Source organism: Sylvia atricapilla, chromosome 1 (genome assembly GCF_009819655.1).
Source record: "Sylvia atricapilla isolate bSylAtr1 chromosome 1, bSylAtr1.pri, whole genome shotgun sequence".
Taxonomy (NCBI): domain Eukaryota; kingdom Metazoa; phylum Chordata; class Aves; order Passeriformes; family Sylviidae; genus Sylvia; species Sylvia atricapilla.
Genome location: NC_089140.1, coordinates 102,244,861 through 102,262,954, shown reverse-complemented (window position 1 = coordinate 102,262,954; position 18,094 = coordinate 102,244,861). Strand labels below are relative to the sequence as shown.

The 18,094-nt window shown below is 40.6% G+C and overlaps 1 protein-coding gene across 2 annotated transcripts in view; it reads left to right on the top strand.

The window, feature by feature from the left end:
* Positions 1 to 1,565: 1,565 nt before the first annotated feature.
* Positions 1,566 to 18,094, top strand: part of LRRC30 (leucine rich repeat containing 30) — an 86,902-nt gene continuing 70,373 nt past the window's right edge. Inside the window, exon 1 of one of the 2 annotated variants that reach the window (XR_010744701.1) lies at positions 1,566 to 3,143. Coding sequence is in view for 1 of the 2 variants with exons in the window: in XM_066329270.1 (XP_066185367.1) it covers positions 1,652 to 2,680 (1,029 nt within the window). In the remaining variant the exon portion in view is untranslated. Of the gene's footprint in view, positions 3,807 to 18,094 lie in introns of those variants that run through there. The other variant, XM_066329270.1, reaches the window with a different exon arrangement.

The following is an 18,094-nucleotide window of genomic DNA, read 5'->3' as shown; positions in this document are numbered from 1 at the left end:
GGATGCCAACTCACTCTAACCAGATACAACTGGCCTCAGCCTTTTTCAGGCACACCCAGGCACTCCAGAGAATGCAATATTCAGCCTCAGCACCAGCTGGTTTTATGCCACACAGCCCTGTTGAAACACACGTTTTAATTGCGTGGCTCACTCAGCTCACCACTGTCTCACACTGCTCACTGTGGTCCTCACTGGTGCAGGATCCCACTTGTCAGACACGGTTGCAGGAATGCCCCCTGTCTGCCTTCTCTTCCCACGCAGTTTTAGGTCTGTGAGGGTCCCAAAGCTCAAAGGAGACTGAGTGGTGCTTGGCAGTAGGAAGGGGTTGTGGGGATAGGATCTGAAGTGGTTGCTGGAGTGCTTTGACTTCCAGCTGCAGTTTCTGCATAATCCTTTAGCATCTGAGCTAACACAAGGTTTTAAGGTGAGGGTCTCTGAAATGAGATGGTAAGGGAGGGTACACTCATCATGAAATCTCTCAGAAGGCAGCAATACATCTTCATCACCATGGATTCAATGGAGAGAGAAGGCCTTGAAAATCTTGTACTATTTGTTGCAATTTTCACCTAGTTTAGATAAAACCTGAAGTTTTTGCAATCATTTTTTTGGTCCCTTTGAGTTTAAACTCATTGCATACGTATTCCTGTAGCAATACAATTTTCTTTCACAAGCAGAGCTCGCTTCAGCTGTTGTTGGGTATTATTATACTGATCACTGCTTCTTTCCTCTTCCACCAACCCCTCTGTATTGGATCTAAATGTCATTTATAGTTCAAGCTATTTGACTGCTAGTCCCCCTGTACCCCAGAATAGCCCAGGAAGTCATGGAAGTTCACAAAGGAAGGGACATCAAGAGGCTTCATTTTCTAGAGTCTTCTATATCTACAGAAGAATCAGACCCCAAAAATCTGGTTGATAGATGTGAAAGTAGCACAGGAATTTAGGACAGAGTAGTTTGGTTAGAACTGTGTGGTATGACTGCTCATACTTGGTACCATGGGTGGCAAGAAAATTACGTAAGTGGGCACAGATACTACTGCAAAATGTCACTGCTGCAGTGAATTTGGCACCTGTTCTGAAAAGAAGGAGGCCAATCCTCACCACAAAGGACATATAAAAGCTAGAACCTTTTATAAACATTACTTTTTTTAACCTAGCAGAAAACAAGGACTGACATAAAAAGTCCTTATCAGTGTTTTTGCAGCATGCAAAAATTTCTGGTAGACTGGTAACTACTTCAGAGAAATCAGGAACCAAAATAAAAGTGATTTTGAAAACATCCTTTAAATCTGAACTGAAATGATGGCTTCTTTGCTTGTTTCCTTCTTTAGCTTGCTTGTTTGTCTTTTTTGAAATCACTCTTGCTAATTGTCCTGCAGCCATGGTATGTACCAGATAGCCAAGAAAGCTGACATGCTGAAGTTATATACAGCATCCTTGTGACCTTTTTGCAGTGAAGATACATATCTGTCCAATAAAGCCCAGGCCAAATGACAGTGACAGCTGTCTTGTGGCATTCAGTTTGAATTGAACAGGTTTGCTCACAAGTCAGGAGCAAGTGTTTCATTACAGACTGTGCACCAAGATCAACATAAGCCCCCAAAAGTGAAACTTTCCCTCAGCAGCTATGGAAACTGTTCCGGTGGACTGAGATGCACTTCACAGGCTCCTCCTTGTCTCCTTGCTTTGACTTTCCCACCTCCAGCAGGCAATCATCCCCTGTTGGCGTTGGCATATTGCAGGGGAATAAAACCTCAGTTGTCTCAGTAGTGAACCAGAGTGTTATGGGAAGTGAGCACTCGAAGAACGAGGAGCGAAGGAGCATGGTTTTCCTTAGGAAGGGCCCGAAGCTGCCCGCATGGGAAGACGCCCTTCTGGCAGGGAGAGAGCCCAAGTCACTGCTGAAACGGGGGTTGCGTTATGTCAGCTTGAGCCTCATAATGAAAGGGATGACCAGCACGCCTGACTTCTTGTGGGGACTGCATGAGGTGCAGAAGCTGAACCTTTCACGCAACCAGCTGGTGGTGATTCCTCCTTCGCTGGGGAAGCTGGACAGGCTGGTTGTGCTGAACTTGGGTGGCAACTGCCTCAAGTGCCTGCCTAAGGAGATCGGGCTGCTGAGAAACCTGAAGGTCTTGTTCGTCAATATGAATTGCCTGAAGGAGGTGCCAGCGGAGCTCAGCTTGTGCAGGAAGCTGGAGGTTCTGAGCCTCTCACACAACTGCATCTCACAACTGCCTTTGAGCTTCACCGACCTGACAAATTTGAGGAAACTGAACCTCAGCAACAACCGCTTTGTGCAAATTCCCCTCTGCATTTTCGCCCTTAGAAGCTTAGACTTCTTGCACCTAGGGTCCAACAAGCTGGAAAACATCGCAGAGAGCATCCAGTACCTGGTCAATCTGCAAATCTTTATCGTGGAAAACAACAACATCCGCAGTCTGCCGCGGTCTCTGTGCTACCTCAGCAGCCTGGAGCTCCTGAACGCTGACTACAATGCCATCCAGACGCTGCCGGACGACCTGTACCTGCTGCGCCGGCTGCGCCGCATCGCCTGGAACCCCATGGACAAGGGCCTCCACATCGCCCACAACCCCCTGTCCCGGCCCCTGCCCGAGGTCGTCGACGGGGGGCTGGATGTCCTCTTCAACTATCTCAGGGACAAAAAGGAGCACAACTGAGCTTCCGCCGAGCTTGGGATTAAGCCTGTCATCAGGGCTGAATCGCAGCGGAGAGCTTTCCTGCACAGGCATTTCCACTTCATAATGCTTGGATTTTGAAGGCTGTGGATGGCTTTAGTAGCAGTTGGAGGAAAGCAAGTAAAGTGTGATGGTGTTGATTAAGTGTGTGAAGAGCAAACTTTTTAAAAATAGCCACCTCTGTAGCCTTCACTGTTGTGGTACTTGGGGGTTTTTTTTAGAAAAAAAAAATACAACAACAAACTTACGATAAAATATTTGCTCTTCATTTGACAGAAACAAATTAAAGCAGACTGCCAGACATGCAGAAACGTGTATTTGACAGCTATTAGGCTGGAGTAATATTAATATAAGTTAGACTTTCTGTGATTGCAATTGCATTTCTACTCCTGCTCACTTCTTCATACAGAGGTAAACCACGACATGAGCAAACACTGCTATCTTAGTGAATTCAAGGAAAATGTTTGCTTTTGGCAGTGAATATATCCTGAGCTATATTAGCTCACAGACAATATATTAATGGTCAGTTCAATACCACTTGTTGTTTACCCCACAGCTGTGCTCTGGACCGTACAAATTACAGGTAGAGATTGTCAGTGACAGGGCAACTTGCCAGTTCTTTAGAAGGAGATCCCAAACTTCCCCAGAGCTCCTAATTCCCCTGGTGAGACAAGCAGCCCTTCACATGGAGCCTCCTAAGATGCTGACAGCAGTGCTTCACATCAGCTGGGAGCAGCATCTGCACAAAGCAGAGAAAGGACTGTGGCTTCTTCCTTCACATAAAGGATGGAGTTGCTCATTGCTAGATGTACAACTGCTCTCCATTCCCTTTCCTGTATCCCTGCAATCTGAAATATGGAGTGACTTTACTCAGGGGACAGTATGTCTCCTAAAGGTGAAATATTTCTTTCAGGAAAAGCAGCATCAACCCAGTCATCACCTGAAGTAAGAGCTTCAAAAACAAATAGTTTTTTCTGGGATTTTCAGTATCAGCCAGTAGCTTAAAAGTCAGGTCTTATGTGGTTTCTCATATTGATCTTCTGTGAATGTCCTTCATCAAAGTTTTATCTGGTAATGAAGAGGCAGTATGAAAGAGCTGTTAACAATTTATGCAACTTGGGGTTTTTTGTTCCCTCACACCAGTGTAAAACAGGAGCAGCTCTGTTGAAATCAGCTGAGATAAATGCTTGTAATGGCAGTGTAAGAGAGGAATGATACTGTAATTCTTGAGCTAATTATGAGTATTCAAAGCCATTTTCAAAGTGCTTCTTGTGTCAAATCTCAGGAATCTATTACTTTCTAAAACAATTTGTTCAAAATTATGAAAGGCTATGAAAGACAGATCCTGCCTCTAGTGAAGTTAATGGACAATGCCTGGCTAAGGGAAAAACTCCTCAGCAGAGGTAGGAGCAGCCTGATAACAGCAGACAATTGTGTAATTCATAGGCACATGTGAGTAAATGCAGCACACTGACATTATTGGTGTAATATTGAATGCTAGAAATGAGGAATCAATGTTCATAGAATATTCCATCCTGGAACTGCCTGCCCTGATATTTTATTGTGTTGGATTGTTTTGTATATGATTAGTTATCTTAATCGAGAGTTTAAGTGTTAGGCCCAGAAATCATGGTCTGCAAGTGTGCAGTCAAGGACAAATCTTATGTTTCTAGCAGACATGAAACAATTTTGAAGGGCATTTTTGCTCAAGCATTAAGAAAACAAAGCAATAAAACAAGTATTTTGTGAATTTTTGTTACTTAGTATATGTTTCAAATGCAAAGGCATTTCATGTGTAGCTTTACATGTATTTATTTCACCCGTGCAAAGTCCCAAGTTTTTAATGAACAACGCATCTAATAAATTAATATGTGATTCCATTAGTGACAAGGAATAAAGCTGCAATTATTTTTAGAAACACCAACAGATAATTCTTGGAGGGGATTAGGGCCAGATTATTAACTTTTCTAAATGCCCATTTCGTATCCCTGAGTCTGGCATTCATGTAAACACTGCAATATTGCTTTGCAGGAAAATTAGATGCCTATGGCATTAATCACCTGCAAAGATTTTCCACATGTCAGTATCCAGGATTATATGACACCGGATAGCCTCTGATATGATCTGACTAGAAGAGGTATGCACAGTAATTTACATGGAAGATATGAGGCTGGACTGTGTGTGTTCATTAGGATACCACTATGAGGGTGAGAAGCAGTGAATGATTCAAGAAAATGATCTCCAGACAGAGGATTAAAAGGCAAATCTGACATAATCAAATGCATCTGCAAAAGCAGTTATAATATGAAGTGCAATACCAATAATTTAAAATTAAATTATTCAATTGAATAATAATGACCTTTTACTCAAGCTAATAAACCTTTGCAAGCATATGAAACACATAAAAGTGACTGCCTTTTTAAACAGAATAATAAAATTGATTGAATAAATGGTGCTTTAATGTATAATTCAGATTTTACCATTAAGAAAATAATTTCTACTGATCTGCTTTAGTATTTTTTTCAATCCTCAGTCAAGGCCCTTATAAATACCTTTCTCAGAGATAGAGAATATTATCTGTCATGACTGAGGATAGTGTTATGAATTCTTTCTGTATAAAGAAAAGTCTGTATACAACTGCTATTGTATAGAAATATGCATGAAAGGCAAATAATGACATATATGTTTGTATCTGAGTGGGAGCAATGATAGAAGAAGCAAGCAAGGGCACGGGAGGGAGATAGAATGCATAATGTCATGTGCTGGCTCCAGTTTTGAGCAGGGCATTAGAAAAGAATTGGTGGATCTCAGTGTTGTCATCTGATATTAGCTGTGCAGATGACAGGGAAAAAAGGAACTGAAAGGCTGCAGGGCCGGTAGTCATATCTCATCATATATGACAATAGTACCACTTCTGGGTATATCAAATGATACAAGTTTAATTTTATAACCTTTCAGAGAACTGTATGTGGAATATTACTCTTGTTTCTGGTAAGCACTTGAGTTTTCTCATCCTAAGCCTCACAGCAGCATAACTTCTGATGCATCTATTATTTTTTGTGGTCATAGTGCTCTTCAAAGGGATGGAAGATGTGGGATCCACTCGTGGAAAGGATCCTTTTCTGGCACAGTGGCTTTTCTATAGCTGTCACTCTGAGAAGCTCTCAAGGTGCTTAGAAAAACTCTTGAGGTGGACAAAAGAAAGGACAAAAAACAAGAACAAAGTAGAAAGGATATAGTCAGGGGTCAAGTTGTTTGTAAATGTAATACACAATAGGGCTATAGAATTTGCTTCTCAGCTGTCATCAATCACACTGGTCATTCATTTGGTTAGATATGGTGAAAAGGCTCCACCTATTCTTATTTTAAATTGAAAAGAAAGCTGCATTCTGTGTAAACTTTAAGGTCTAGTCAACCAGCAAAGCCTTTGAAAACTGGAAGGTTTCAGGCTTTTGGCCTAACCAAAATTAGTGATTCAGCCTTGGACTGAAAGAAAAAAAAAATTCTTCTGAAGTATTGCTGCTGACTGGAAGTTACTGCTGAAATATCTTATACCTACTGTTCTGCCACATGGGCCAAATTCTTAATGCCACTTGTGACTGGTAAATTCCCAAATACATTGCCTTGTCCCAGCAGCCACTTGGGGCACCCATGGGCACGTCACCTGGCCAGGAACACCACCACTCTGTTACATGAGCAAAGCAGCAAGAACCTACAATTGCCAAGACATGGAAAGTTTCCAGGATGTGGGAGTGAAATGCCACTGAAGTGGCATTCAAAACAGGGTTTTTCAGAGTCCAATTGAAATGTCTTTAAATTCATATTTTAAAGTTCATGATTATTAATCTGGATGAAAAATGTGTCAACTTTTTATTTTGGCCAACTTGGGAATATTTTCTCCATACTTCCCCCCCACCCCCCACCCCCCCAATCAAAATTCTCTTTTTTTGTCAACACAAAGAACAGTTTCTAGTCATTTTGCTATAAAAATATGCATTCTGCAGTTTAAACTTTTTGGAATATAAATTAAATATTTTCTTACTATGCTTCAGGTAGCTTCAGGAAACCAGATCTTTCAGTTAATAATTTTAAATCAGTGAAGGAAGGGTAATCTAAAAAATATTACATTGACTCTGGAGGTATTTGTACTTGTTATTTACTTCACAGGGACAGCACATTACTTGAAAAAACAAAACACACCATATACGTTCTGCAAGTGGAAAAATCATTGATACTTCAGCTTATTTCTTTAAACAATGAAAAAAAAGCCTCCAAGGTTTTCATCACATGAGAGATCGAAAGGAGGAGAGAGGGAGGGAAGAGAGGAAGGAAGGAGGGAAGGGGGGAAGGAAGGAAGGAAGGAAGGAAGGAAGGAAGGAAGGAAGGAAGGAAGGAAGGAAGGAAGGAAGGAAGGAAGGAAGGAAGGAAGGAAGGAAGGAAGGAGGGAAGGAAGGAAGGAGGGAAGGAAGGAAGGAGGGAAGGAAGGAAGGAAGGAAGGAAGGAAGGAAGGAAGGAAGGAAGGAAGGAAGGAAGGAAGGAAGGAAGGAAGGAAGGAAGGAAGGAAGGAAGGAAGGAAGGAAGGAAGGAGGGAAGGGGGGAATGTAGGAAGGAGGGAAGGAAGGAAGGAGGGAAGGAAGGAGGGGAAAAGGAACTAATCATCTGGTCGTTATGATTTCACCAAATTTCAAAGGTAAATTTGCTGCACAGCCTTCAGACAGCAGTTCTTGAGTAATTCAATGAGTATTATGAGTATTTCAAACTGCCTGGTACAGTTCTAATTAGCATACATGGAAATAATTATCTAAAAATATATAATAATTCATAAAATATTAGGAAAATATGTATTATTACATGCCAGGTTCTCCTGTCGTTCTCACATGTGGGAACTGAAATCTTGAAATAGTTACAGATGAAGGAAAATTCTGATTCTAGAAGGGCTTGTATTTATATGACAATAAATACTTTTCCTATTTTATATGTGGCAAAACCCAGATTTAAGAACTCAGTAAACGTTTAAATGGGAATAAGGCTTTAGATATATTAGTACAGAGGTAGACTTTAATATGCACATCTGGAGTAAGTCTGAAAATCCTTTCATAAAATTGCATGATCATTCCTCTGTACAAATAAGAGGCAGAATAATAATTTTTAAAGATGACCCTCCCTCACTGTTTCCATGCATTTATCTGCAACAAGAGCCAACCAGTCTTCAAAAACCATGCATCAGCACTGCCCAGCAGAACCAGTACAGCCACCTACAGCCCAGGATTATTTTGCAGGGTTTAATGACAAAACCTGAAATTTATACTCCAATGTATGTGGAGTCACATCATGCATGGCTAACAAGTTGATTTCCAGCAAAGCAGGAAGTGTATCAACAGCTTCAGAAAAGGTCACTGCAAATTATGCTGCCTCATAAAGTGAGCTTACCCAGACAGAGTGAAAAGAAGACCAAGGGGTAGAGCTTTATATTTTCCTAGGGCTCAGAGGAGTTTCAGATACCGTAAATTCATTGATGGATAGTCTGCTTTTAATTTCCACTTCCCAGACATTAAAAATAAAAAATTACTCTTTTGATGCAACTCTCTGAGGGAAATATGTATTGCTTCATTCTCTTTCTGCTCTCCACCCCTTGCATCATTGGTGTGTTCACAGAAGCAATGAATTGCTTTTCTCCTCCTGCAAAGGCAGTGTTACCAGGTGTCAAAATGTACAGAGGGTCTTATCTCTCACCCTCCATGCAAGGTGTGCAGGACAGAGGAGCCTGACAGGCTCCAGAGCCACTGGTGACAGGATGAGTAACATACCCAAAACTGGTGTCATGCTCACAACACCCACTTTATGCACTTGCCTTTAAGGTATCAGGCAGTGGTTATCCTCCAGACACTGTTTCCATGGTTGATAGAGAAAGATGGATACAGAGAGCTGCAGGTCATCTGCAGACTCATTTAAGCATGTGAAGTAAGGTCAGTGAAGCTGTAGGGTACCAAATGCATTCCTTTGCACACATGCTGCAGGGGCAAGGAAGGCCAGGCAGAGGGCACAAAGCACCATCTCTTAGCATGGTACAACATTCAGATTTGCTGAAGTGTATCAGAGAAACAACACCTACAATGCCCTGTGACAGATGCTTTTGATGTGAGAAAATCCTTTCTCCGTAGCTGTTAAAATGCTCCACCTCAAAACAGGTGTAAGCAGGACACATTTAAAAGAATTCTCATATTTGTCAGAAACATCATTCCAAAATTAGCTAAAAGAAACTACCAAGTGAGTAACAGCAAAACTGTTACAGTAGAAAATTGCTTCCACCTAGAGAACATGGTTATTATCATTATACTTTCTTTGCTTGGTTTTTTTTTGTGGGTTTGTTTTTTGTTGTTGTTGTTGTTTGTTTGTTTGTTTTTATCATAATGCAAGGCTCTGTATATATATGTAGGTACTGGCCCATGCATGTAACTTTCACTACAGGGAACAACACAGGCTATTAGTGATTCCTAAATTGTTTGTGTAAACAGAGAAGTCTCTCTGGTGCAGAGTAATCTAGTGCCCTGTGAATGGCACTGATAGGAGAGCTGAAGAATACGGAGGAATAAACCCTTCACTTTGGGAAATTCATTCAACCAAGTGTGACTTGGTTAAGATAATGCCTTTCCACAGCTATTGCTATGCACAAGAGTCCTCTATATCTTTCAGCACACTTATGTTCTCTTTCTAGTTTGAAAATAACGCTGTGAAGAATGGCATTTGTGTGTTCTGTCTACCTAAAAATGAGGCCATAAAAATACTAACTTTGAGTTCAATATGTTAAATGAAATCTCTCTGAGCATTTGTGTGTGTGCCTTTGTGTGTCCGTATGTTTGGAGGTATTTGGGAGGTCATTACCATGCTTTGCAATGTAGTATATGAAGAATATGTATGAGCCAACTGAGAAGTAACATATTCTCCAGAGATGTTCTGCAACAAATAAAATGCTGGTAATTTAGCATCTAAAAAAACCGGATTTAAAACATATGATGGTTAATCATGTTGCTTCTGAATTACTTACACCTCAGTTTTCTTCTGTTTTTTTTTACCATTAAATATCACAAAGTTCTGTGGCATTTTTGTCAGTCTATGTGGGGACTTGAAATACGGAAGAATTCACATTTGGTCTTTTTTTAGTTGATCAATAATCATACAAGACAACACATTCATTTTCTGTCACTAAAGGTTTGGTAGCTCTCACAGTAAACAATTTGAAATGCATTCTTTATCCCATAAAAGAAGAAGATAAATTCTACACAGCCTGCTTGTCTAAGAAAAATGTATATATCTGAATGCTTCTGAAGTCCATTTTGGCTTGGATGTTTGTAGGAGGCTCAAGTGGAATTTTCATACTCAGTTGTCTGGGCTGCTCCTAGAGACAGTTGATTCAAATTCTTATTTAACTTCAGAAGGACTTTAGTAGGTGATTGCTTGTAAAAAGCTCATGTGTGTCTTTTAACCCTGCTTTTCAATATTCATATTTTATTTGGATAAGCAAATATAACAGTTATTGCTATGAGTCTACGTAGCCTCTTATACTGTGTAAAAACAAAAAGTCAATATGTCACAGATTTCAGTTACTACATTTTCTAGTCCCACTTGGAGGAACAGAGACTGCCCTGGTCTAAATGATGCCCCAGAGACTGGTAAACAGAAAGAAAATGGATGCTCTTAGTTAGAATTGGTGAATTTTCTTGACAAAGCTCATGTCAGACATTGATTTAATTCATTTATCATTTGGCTCGAAGATATGAATTTACAGCAGTTAAGATTGTAAATCTTGAAGTCCATCTTTGTTGGACTGGCATGCAGATATTAGAGTGTATGGGTGAGAAAATTCATCCAGCATGTCCAAATCCTCATAGGGACCAACCTTAGAGGAGAATGTGGAAATTCACTCAGAATTCTTCCTAATGTCTCAGGTGTCCATTAGGGAGGCTATTTAATGTCCTTTAGCAAGGCTAATACGTTGCAAAGCAGTGACATTTCAAGACTTCTCCATGAAGCTAATAGCTTTTCTCAGTAAGTCATTTTCACATTTACATCAATTTAGCACAGTCTAGATTTGGATAAAGACATGCATTGCTTTTCTCTTTCCAGTGTTGCCAGGGTGATGATCACCAAACTGTCCCAACAGTCCTTCCTCTCTTGTACTCCCCAAACCAGCTGCTGGCTATTCTGAGGACTTAGGCTTGTGTGCATATTCAACAACAAATGAACAGCAGAAAAACCCCACAGTTGCCTTGCTGCAGCTGATATAAGCAACTGAATATTTTAATATATCAGATAATTAATAAATACAAGGAGGACAAAGGGGAAAGAATTACAGCTTTAGAGGATGTTGCCTGACATTTCATCACTGTAGTAAGAAGCCAGGAGAACTGATGTACAGCTATCTGCATTTCCCCGTTAACTCTATTGCCTTTTCCTTTCATTTGTCCATTCTTTTTTGATTATACTTTCTCTTTCCTATTACTATTCCCTCCACTGTCTTTTTTTTTTTTTTTGTGGTGTTTGTTTTTTTTTGTTGTTGTTGTTGGTTTTTGTGTCTTTGTTTCTTATTAACAAGTCTCAACAATTTTAATTAAAGCTGACTGCTTGACTGATGCCAGTTCAACCCTCCTTTTCTGGATTTGGCATCCAAATCAAGTTAATCATTAATAGAGACCTCTCTTCATTAACTACACAGAGGGATAACAACAACAACAAAGAAGAAGAAGAAAAAGACAAAAATAATAAGTGAAAAATGGAGACCAAAATGGAGGGAGCAGCAACAAGTCTGAAAAGCAGAATATACTCTGCACCTAGTGGCATCTTTTTTGTGTCCCTGTACCTCCTAAATCCTCAGTTTCCAATATGATTCTAGATGGACATTTATCTTAACCACCTCCTGAAGGGATATTGCAATGTTAAAGGCACAGGAAAGAGTCCATGTACAACCATGAAGAAACAAGAAGGTCTGTCCTTTCTTGACATTCTCCAGAGATCCCCTCCTGTTTCATGTGATGCCCCCCATAAATTCACTGTCCCTGTTACTTTGGAAGTGAAGAATTTTGAAGCCCTGTTGTCATATTGCTACAGAATGATTTAGAAACACATAAAACAAGAACAGATTCTGTCGTCTAGCCCCAGATTTTACCATGTGCTGTAGACAGTGAGATTTATGTCGAGTTCTCCCTCTCTGCTGTAAAAATATGTCTGCCTCCCTCCCTTCCACCTGTGTGGAATGTACTCCTACTCTTTGGTGTCAGTCCTATAAAAGGGAAGCTGCAGTCTGAAGCTGGAGCAACAACGCCTAGCCACAATTACAGAGAGCAGTAACAATTATCTTGTTCACAGAGAGGTACTCACCTAAAATTCAGGACAGGAGGAAAAAAGGTAGAATAAAGAAAGGAAAGACAACAGCATACAGTAAGGAGGCACAAATTTGTTTGCATGGTTTGGACTGACCTAGCTGCTGTGCATTTGTGGTGTGAAGGTCAGAACTGCCCTGCCATGACTGTCAGGTGATTTTTTTGGTGGGGGGAGAGGGAGTCTCCTTGCATGAGGTACTCACCCCAGCAAAGCAGGACCAAGGGAAGAGCTATCTCAGCTTCAGGCACTGCCGAGAACAGTGGGGGCTGTAGGTTTGCAGCAGTGAAGAGGGATGGACCCAGGGTGCACAGTGTGTTATGGCACAAGATGCAGTAACAGCATAATAGTAAAATCTATTCACTAGTTCTAGAAGGAATCAATCAGAGTGGAAAGCAAGTGTTGCTTCTTACTGCTGGTGTCTGAAGGTGCATCTGGCTCCATGGAAGGTGATGGTGCCTCAGTTTTACATTGAAAGGAAGGACACAGAAACGCTTCTGGCTTCAAGGAGAACCTCCTGTTTCAGGATCCAGAGAAACTCGGGGATAGATCTGAACTGACTATGACAATCAGTTTTAAAGTCTCTTCTCAGCCTTACACTACAAAATATAAATCAAACCACTGTAGAGAATCAGTGAACAAATGCAGTTAGAATTCTATTACATAAAAGCAGGGAAATAATATGACTAGAAGGACATTTTAATATATTATACTTGTTACATGGTAGTTTGATGTCAAATGTATTAAATATTAAGCAAAATATAATAATCCCTCTAGTAATGTAAAAATGTTCACATTTTTAATCTAGAGATCGCAGTGATGAGGCATGATTGTTCAACATCCTACAAGGCAGCTTTCTAAATTATGCTATTCCCTGTGGCAAGTGCAGGACAGATCACAGACTTAATGGAAGGAGCATTTTCATTTTCCCTGTTGCACAGTGGGATTTACATTTCAGCCCTCCAGCAAGCAGAGTTACTCATGATACCTTCTAAATTAGTACCACCTCATAAGTTGCACTCAGGGTACCTCCTAAATTAACAAGTAATACATTTAGGAATCCCTGAAAGGCTCATTATCTCCTGTCTAATATATTATTATCACTGTATATAATTTCTGACACACTGTGCCCACCCCTTCTTCTAGTGAAAGATTCCCATAGGTTAAATAGGGCATTGTAGAGGTCCATTTCTGGCTTCCCATTACACTTCTGCATCTACAGAGGAATTAAGGATAACTGCAAAAGAATAATTCTCTGGCCTTTCAGTTTTTGTATTTCTGTACTTGCAGAATAGCATCAGAAGTTCTTGTCCATTATGTTATCGTTTCTATCTGATGGTACAAAAATAAATGCTATATTCATAGCCTCATCTTCAGAGAAAGTGAGCTGTCATTCCAAGGTTAGGATATCTGCTTCCATAGCCCAAAGCCCTCCTGGCTGTTTTAGGTACCTACATCGCTGAAGTCACATGAACCTCTGTGTTACTGCTCATGATAGTGGCAGGAAACAACACAGGGAGAAGAAATGCTGATATTACAGTTCCTGTTGGGAAGTAGCCGCTCACTGATATGCTCTCAGGCTGTCACACTCTGAGATGTTGGTCAAAGGTGTTTGCAAAGCTGGAAATCAAGAAATGTTCACCTCTTCAGCCTTGTCTGCGCTAAGATTTTAACTCATTGCTGGCAGAACGCAGCAGCAGCTGGAGCAGCACTCACACAGGTTTGGACAGAGCATGGAGATATTGCTAACAGCTTAATACACCACCCCCAAACGTTGTCTGAGTTCCCCCTCTGTCTGCTTTTACCCCAGAACATGCCTGCCGGCACTGGGATTCAGTTGCTTCAAAAGGCTTTGTTCACTTAACATAAGCATCAGATGTTTTTGTCCCACACAGAGGGCTGCTGGCAGTGGAAAGCTTTTCCTAAGCAAACTGGATCCCTACAGGCATTTGTTGTGACAAAGGCACCTGAAGCTGGGCCTGGACATCCATGGCTTCCAGGGGTTACAGCCATTCCTCACTTCCCAGGGACAGCTGCCACAGCCATTCCTCACTGAAGTTCAATTCTGCTTTCCTCCAGCAGGCAGAACAAATGCTGAAATTTCTGACTTCAGATAGAATAACCACAGTCTTATTTATTTAGGGTTTATTGTGGTAGCTGGAATAAATTGCATCTGTGATCTTTTAATAATGTTTTTAACTGAAGTTAATAAGCATTGGCACAAAGATGTCCATCACCTACTTGGGAAAGTGCAGCAAAAGAGCTTGCACAATATGAGGGTAGAGTTTCTTTCAGGCTCACAAGAAGTCATATCAAATTTATTCATAGAGATACCTTCTAGCTGCTCAGTGAGGTAACAAAGAAATAAATCCATCTACAGATTCTCTGTTACTTTTTTGCAAATAGCCACCATTTGCATTATAAACAATTTAACAAAGACACATTGAGCTAATTTTAACCCTACGACTTTGATGAGTTTAGTCCATTGACTTTGTGGAGGCAGATACAGAGCTGAGTCTTGTTTCTGATTAAGCTCATGAGTACAAAAAACTCTCTCAAAAATTGCCACTGTTGGACCTCAGCCAGCAGAGGCCTATAACCAAATAATGGGAACTTGTTATTACTCTTTGATTATAACTGTCTGTTGGCTAATTATGCACAAAGTGAGTGTCTCTTCTTTTTAATAGATAATCTTGCATCTATTTTTAAAGAACAAAGTCTCTGCTCTCCATTTTTGAAGTTCCCACTAACTAGTTTAAGTACGGTAGATTGGATTCCAGTATGACTAAATTTGATTTGCAACAAGAAACAGATCAACAGATTTTTCTTATCTCAATGCAAATGTTCCCCATCCATGTGAATTAGGAGTCTCAGTAAACTCTGAGTTGACTCTCACAAACTTCTAGAATTCAATTTCCTGAGCAGGAGACAGTATAGATTAGTTTGATTTCTAATAAATTTCAACCCTCCCAAGGTAGCTACTGCCAGCAGTGTCTCCTTTTTCAGAGCCGTAGATCTTAAAATATAGGAGTTGGATACTGAGGTTAATAATTAATGTGAAGCCTCCAGATCTCACAGCTATTCCAATCTAAAGTAATCATATAAACTTCTAAGAAGCCAAAAAAGAGTCCAAGTCAGAAGAAATGCATCCTTGATGCAGCCTGCGTGTGCTAAGGCAGAGATTCAGGTGCTTAAGTGTTGGAGCATGTGTTCATTCATTACCAGTAGAGACTGGGATTCATATTTTGATCCCATGCAGGAGCTGACTTCAGTCCTTGGAATTTGTCTCTAATCACAGCAAACACTCCATCACAAGCTTTTCTCTTTCTGAAATTCAAATTCGGACCCTTAATTGTGAAGATCAGGTCTGCAATATGAAGCTTCTCTGAGTTACCACAGAGCATGTGTTGCCCCAGAATCCCACACTGGCTAATTCCAGGAGTCTTTCCTCTGTGCATCATTAATGAGTCTAGGAACAGAGGACACAGAGGACTGCTTGAAAGTCTGCAAATCAACAGAAAACCAAAGGTGAACACCCCCAGCAGATAAATTGCCTGGATCTGGTAGGACGCATACAAAAAGAGTAGGCACCTGAGGAGTGGTCTAATGAGGAAAATGAGTAGGTGCTGCAGCATGCCAAGAACAGCCTTTTGCCTACAAAAACTTTTGAAGCCAAATATCCTAGTATGGGGGATTTTTTTAATGTGGCCTATTAAATCAGCACCTCCCAGGCTAATGCTCTTAGACTATCCCTCTTGCAAAACATCCTTAAGAAATAGGTTAAACATCCAGAAGGAGGTCATGTGTAAGGGAGTCTTTTCGCCAAAACTCCATTCCTGATCCGTCCTGGATATGTTTTTTGGGAAAGTCTTCAAAGAAGTAAGAATGTTGGATAAAGACTTAAACTATTAGATGCATAAACATGAATATGTGGATTACAGAATGAAATCTACCAGAATTGTGCATGGAGTGGCTACACCTGTATTTTATGAGTTCTGTCAGGTTCAATATTTGGAAATGTATTTTGAGAGCTATGATGGAAGACATTATAAAAATTCATAATATTGATTTGACTTTTCTGTTATAATTGCTTCAGATAATATAATGTATAAAGACATTCAGAGATGTAATGAACACTGTGAAAAGGACTGTGTATAAAAACATGGATTGAAACTGACACCAGATTTGCATGAGTAACAGAAAGCCCTTTTACAAGGTGACAGAAATACATCATAGGAAAGGGATTGGACAGCAGCTGTTTGGTTGCTTACACATGCACAGTGCCTGTCTCACTGACAGACAGCTTTATAGTGGACTGATCTTTCAAAAGTGTCTGAGCACAGTGTCCTGCTACACTGAGAGAGAGAAAACCCTTTATTTAATTAATTTTTTAAATGGGGAATGTCTCTACCCACAACAGTCCAGAAATGGTTTTTTTTTCCAGGAAGTCTGTAGACACAGTTAGGTACGTAGGCTGGGCCGGAGGGAAGGCTGGATTTCATCTTGTCCTCCTCAGCTCAGTGCTACTTGGGGGCTCTCAGATTTGCTGCCATCTCTGCAGCAGAGCAAGAGACAGCTAAACTGGCATTTGGCTTTCAGAGGGAAGTATGCAGCAGATGGCACTGTTGCTTTAGCAGTCCTACATCCGTATCTTTTTACCTTTGTAGGAAGTCACAGGTACAATTTTCCTTCCAACCTTCTCTTTTTCTGTGGGATTTTACCCTATTTTTTGTGATCGGTTCCATCCATCCACACTCAGGTGTGATGCTTCAGTGCCAGGGCCCCTCAGTGTGAGCTTCACCTGGGCAGCCCTGCTTTCACCCCATTCCTTACTTGCCACCACACCAACTCCTAGCATTTGCTTTATGTAGGAAAAACCTTGCTTTTGCATAATAATTTATTCCCATTGGTTCCTATGTATGCCCAATTTAATTAGTTTGTTACATTTCGGTAGTGTTTTTTCTCAGACATTAATTGCATCTTAGGGAAGCTGAGCACATTTCTGCCATGTCTTCACTTGGAGCACACATGGACTTTTATCTCTTTCCATAACTTTGTCTCAGTGATTTTTTTTTTTTTGGTTGGTTGGTTTTTCAGGCAAGATGCCTTGATGTTTATCTCCATTCATTTTAGAATTTTTATGCCAAGCAATTTTTTTAAAGGCTAATATTTCTGTGTTTTCCTTACCTCTTTATAACCTGTCATTTAGATGTTAAATTAGTTTAGACTTTCCTAGATGTGTTTTAATTAGAGACATACTTGTTTATTTACCACTAACTGCATATGCATGAGCTGGCTTTTTAATGTAGTCCTATCCTGAAAGCTGAAAGCGTCCACTGAAATCAACCAGCATCAAGGCTATTGGAATCTTATTGAAGATAAAGTCTTAAAAGAAAAAAAAAAAAAAGGAATTGAGACTGCTTTATGTCTGTCCTGGCAAATGCTTAACTCTGCCCTATTAAAAAAAACATAGGCTTGGTGCCAAAACGTGTAAGCCTGAGGTGCCTGGTCACCTGCATGGAAACTGAAACCCACTATTTGGTACCACTTAAAAAATAAATAGTTTGGTGTTTCAGATCAGGAAGGTGAAAGTCCCATAAGGAGAATGGGAGCTGCCTAGTGCAGGTGTTAGGAAGCCCTGGGCACAGAGGAGTGTCTGAATCATAGCATTCCCCACAACTCAGATCCTGTGTCCTGGAGCAAAGTTGCCAGCGAGAACTGCTGCGCCCCTGAATCCAACAGGTGGAACTCTTGTCTGAGGGTAGTGACCCACATAGCTTCTGTGCTTGAGCTGGGCATAGAGCGCTGTTTTACTCTGGACCATGGGAGGAATGTGGGAGGTGTGGGTACTGGCACACAGTTTATATTTGTCTGAGTAGCAGGAAACCTTCCCACCAAGCTGAGATTTCCCATACTATATTTTTATCTCTTCCTGTGGAAGTGTGGGAACAGTAAAGAAATAAAAGTGACCTTCATGAAAGATACAATGTCAAAGGAAGCCTGGCTTGAGATCCTGGATGT